Source organism: Pteropus vampyrus, unplaced genomic scaffold (genome assembly GCF_000151845.1).
Source record: "Pteropus vampyrus isolate Shadow unplaced genomic scaffold, Pvam_2.0 Scaffold75, whole genome shotgun sequence".
NCBI lineage: Eukaryota > Metazoa > Chordata > Mammalia > Chiroptera > Pteropodidae > Pteropus > Pteropus vampyrus.
Genome location: NW_011888856.1, coordinates 3,966,325 through 3,971,240, shown reverse-complemented (window position 1 = coordinate 3,971,240; position 4,916 = coordinate 3,966,325). Strand labels below are relative to the sequence as shown.

The 4,916-nt window shown below is 38.0% G+C and overlaps 1 protein-coding gene across 1 annotated transcript in view; it reads left to right on the top strand.

Moving 5' to 3' along the window:
- ELMO1 (engulfment and cell motility 1) overlaps nt 1–4,916 on the top strand; it is a 495,575-nt gene that overhangs the window by 479,419 nt on the left and 11,240 nt on the right. The window contains exon 20 of the mRNA XM_011362520.2: nt 2,104–2,111. Within this exon, the coding sequence (XP_011360822.1) occupies nt 2,104–2,111 (8 nt within the window). The remainder of the gene's footprint in view (nt 1–2,103; nt 2,112–4,916) is intronic.

Here is a 4,916-nt window from a genome sequence, read left to right as displayed (position 1 = left end):
GTGTGTGTGTGCGTGTGTGTGTGCACGCGCGCGCACACACCTCTTACTCAGCTCTCCTTTTCCCTTTCCTGATTCCTTTTACTTTTCTTTCACTGATCACTTGTCAGATCCCCACCATCTCTCCCGTTCTCTCACTTTCTGTTTCCAACCCTAGGAACTACCCTCTCGCCATCGGCTCCCAGTCTTCTCTCGAGCCTTCTCCGCTCATCTCCGCTCATTCCGGCTCATCCTCTGGGCCCCTCCTAACCTCCCATTTACGTTTACAGTCTCCATTCCCTGATTTACACACCAATCCCTTGTATTTTCTCCTGCTGTTACCATCTTCTTAGCAGCCTCGCTGGGGTCTCAGTGACGCCTGGGAAAGGCTGAAAACTAATGACTCAAAAAAACCTTAGAAAACGTTTAAAGCCCTGATATTTTTCAGCATTATGGAGAGTACTGTGCAATAACTCAAACCCAGCTTAAAGGAGGAAATTTCCCGAAAGGAGTCCATTACTTAAATCCTCTTCACATTGCAGTAGTTTTCACCCTCCTCTCCTTATTTACCAACTGGCTGTTTCTCATGACAGCTCACGTACCATACCAGAGGGGGTGGGAGAGGGCATTATCTGAAAAGAAGAATTTCCTTTGATGCCAGTAGAGGGGTATTTGCTCTTGGAGGAGCCATGAGGGAGCCGATTCTTTGTTTATACCTCTTGGCATCTTGTGATATCTGATACCCCATCCATCAATAAAATTACCCAGTTTGATCTGGGTGCTCCAGCCACCTTGATACCAAAAACATCACATAGATAAATGGGTTGCTTCTTTTTTATCCAGTGTCAGTATCTAAGAGGAATATAAACATTAGACACATTTTACTTATCAATCAGGGTTAAAGTGAATAATTTCTGCTCTGTAATGTCAAACATGATAAGACAGAGGGGAATCCAGGTCTGCGTAGGATGACTCTATCTATGGTTAAGGAAAAACAATTGTACTGTGAAAGCGTTGTTTAGGAAGACAAAGGGGAATGAATAGAGCCAAGGAAGCCGATAGCAAGATCTTTGCTTCTTAAGTTACATAAGTATAATTCACATCAAGGCCATGTAAATTCCTTCTTTGTCAAGCCTATCTCGACACCATCATATAATGTACTTAAGTACAAACATAATGCCATAAGGGCACACCTAAGAGTCTGTGGGTCCTCTGTTACACAGCATTTCTCTTTTCTCCACATTATGGGAAAACAGGCATTCTACAGCTCATCAGACTTCAGAGGAGCATCCTTCACTATAGAGCAAGTCACCAGTCTTTACGGTTTGCCTCCTGTGGGGCTGCCTTCCTTCAGTACCACCTGATATGCAGAGCACAAATGGAGAGCGTGGGCTCTGCTCAACTTCAGCTGAGGTCCTCCTGGTTATATAACACTTGGAACTGAGCAGGAAACGATGTGGGGAAATTGGCAGCAACAAGAGTCTATAATCCAGAGAAGGCCAGGAGGGGTGTAGTTGGGAGGCAAAGCAGCCTGCCCAGGACTCAAGCACTCTGAATAGGGGCAGAGAGAATTATGTAAGACATCTGTGGAGGAACTTCTGGTTTCAGCGCCAATATGTAGAGAGCTTGGGAGTTAGCACTGCTATTCTTACAGTGAGAAGAAACTGAGTAAAGTGAAATTCAATGATTTGGGGGGACTAGCCAGAGAACTGAGGTCACAGGGCAAACCACACCTTGGAATTCAGAGAGTCAAGTACATCCAGGAAGTCCCAGCCAGATCTGCTCACCTGGAATAAACTGTAGGATTGCTTAAGTGGTTATGCTGATAAATTGCTTTAGGTTGAGTATGGGCTAGTGTGAGATTGAGAAACTCTTGGGGGTTGCAGTCTTGAGAACATACTTTCATGGGCTTTACTCCCAATAACCCTAGCAGATTCTGCCAGTTAAGATTTGAGAAAGATCATCCTCCTCCCACCCACTGGCTCTGGCAGGGGAAGGGAAGAGTAATCATGAAATATGCCAGAGCCTTCTCCATAATAAAGTCCTGCCCTCCAGACCTCTCTTCCAGCTAGAAGAAGAGAATTTCTCCCATTTCATCTCATTTTAGCCTTCCTGTCTCAACTGCAGGATTGGAGGTAGGAGAGAGATAATCAACAGCAGTCAGAGCCTCAGGGAAATTCTGCAGCCAGGGAAAGGGGGAGGGGTAGGGGGAAGCTGTACCACTGGAGAAACATTTGAGAATGTGACAGCCACAAGATATAGGACCCCTAAAAGGTGGAAATTTAATTGGAAAATTATGGAATGCTATTCCTCACTCATACACTAGCACCACACGAACAAGACTCCAAAATAATAACAGCAGAAAGATCTGCAAAACATAAACTCTCTCTGAGGACTACTTGGGAAAGCTGAAAGTCAGTAAAAGAGACAAAAACAGGGACATTAGAGGCATTCGAATCTTCTGGTACTTATAGCTACATCAAACATTAAACATATCCCAGTTCTTTGTCATATTAACATAAATCATTACTCATATTCTATGTACCTCACTATTACCTCATATGTGTCTGGATGTGAACAAAAAATTGCAAGCATGTCAAAAAGCAAGAAAAAAAAACAGCCTGAAAGAACAAATCAGTTATTAGAACCAGATTCCAACATGACACAGATGTTGGAATTATCAGGCAGAGAATTTAAAATAACTATCATTAAAAGTGTTGTAGGCTCTGATGGAAAAAGTAGAAAACATGAAAGAACAGATGGGTAATGTAAGAAGAAAGATGGAAACTCCAGAAATTAATCAAAAGAAAAGACTATAAGTAAAAAAACTCTGTGACAGAAGTGAAGAATGCTTCTAATTGGCTCATCAGTAGACTTGACATGGCCGAGGAAAGGGATAGTCATCTTGACGATGAGTCGATGGAAACTTCCTAGACTGAAATCCAAAGAGGGAAAAACAATGGGGAAGAAAAGAACACTGAAGAACTAAGGGTCCACTGCAAAAGGTATAACATACGTATAATTGGAATACCAAAAAAAAAAAAAGAGCTGAAGAAATATTGAAGCAATAATGGCCAAGACGTTTTCAAAATTAATGACAGACATCAAACCACAGATTCAGGAAGTTTAGAGGACACCTAGCAGGATGAATACCCACCCCACCCCCGCCCAAAAAATAAAAACCACGTCTAGGCATAGCATATTTCAATTGCAGAAAACCAAAGAAATTCTTAAAAGAAGCTAGAGGGGGAAAAACACCTTATCTATAGAAGAACAAAGATAAAAATTAAAGTGGATTTCTCATCATAAATTATGAAAGCAAAAAGAAAGTAGAATGAAATATTTAGTGTTGAAAGAAAAAACTTGCCAACCTAGAATTCTATAGTGAAATCACCCTTCAAAAGGAGGAGAAATAAAGACTTTTTCAGATAAACAAAAAAGGAATTCATTGCCAGCAGATCTGCTCTTCCAAAAATGTTAAAAGAAGTTCTTCAGCCAAAAGAAAAGTTATATAGGACAGAACTTTGGATCTACATAAAGAATGAATGAGCATCAGAAAAAGGATTAATGAAGATAAAAATAAAAATATTGATTTTTGTTATTATTAATCCATCTAAAAGATAATTCTGTTTAAAGTAATAATATTAACAATATTTTGATGATTGTAGAATATGGGTAAGTAAAATAAATGACAGCAAAGTCACAAGTGACAGGCGGGAGGATTAGGGATACTCAAAACAGGAGAAAGCAAAAAAAAAAGAAAAGAAAAGAAACAACAAATGCAACAAATAGAAAAGAGTTATGAAAAGGGCAACTATTAATCTCATTATATCAATTATCATTTTAAATTTCAATGGTGTAAGTACATCAATTATAAGACAGAGATTATCAGAGTAGATTAAAAACAACAACAACAACAAGACCCAACTGTATGTTTTAACAGGAAAACTCCTTTAAATATGAAGAAGTTAAAGTAATGAGATGGACAAAGATATCAAAATATAAGAGAGAAATCTGATAGAACTAAAAGGAGAAATTCAGATTTGTTATTACACTGGAAACTTCAACACCTTTCTGTCAGTAAATGACAGATCAAGCAGGCAAAGAATCAATAAGGATATTGACGAGCTGAACAGCAGCATCAATCCCCTTGATCTAATTAACATTAATAGAAAATCCACCCAACAATAGCAGAATACACATTCTTTTTAAGCTCACAGGAAACATTCACCAATGTAGACCACATTCTGGGCCATAAAATACATCTTAACACATTTAAAAGAATAGCGATCCTACAAAGTATATTCTCAGGTCACAGTGGTATTAAACTAGAAATCAATAACATAAATATAGCTACAAAATCTTTTCAAATCTTTGGAAATTTAAGAACACACTTTGAAATAACCCGTAGTTCAAAAAGAAGTCTCAAAAGAAATTATAAAATGTTTCAAACTAATTAGAATGAAAATATAACATCAGAATGTATGAGTTGAGGCAAAAGCAGTGCTTAGAAAGAAACTTATAGCATTACAGGCATATATTAGAAAGGAAGAAAGATTTAAAATCAATGAAGTTTTCACCTTAGGAAATCAGAGAACGAAGAGCAATTTAAGCCTAAAAGCAAGCAGGGAAAAAAAAAGAAATAATAAATAATAGAGTACAAATCACTGAAATTTAAAAAAAGAAAAAAAGAAACTAGTAGGAAAAAATCAACAAAACCAAAATTAGTTTATTGGAAAAGATGAATAAAATCAAAAAACTTCTAGCCTGACTAGCCAAGAAAAGACACAAGTTACCAATATCAAAACAGGTGTGGAGATGAAGTGCTCATCTGAGCATATATGTGGTTGAATTTGGCCTTCATCCTCCAGACTTCTTTCCCCTTAGAGATCGACAAAAGAAACTGAGTAAATGACATTTTCTAACTTTTATTATTATTA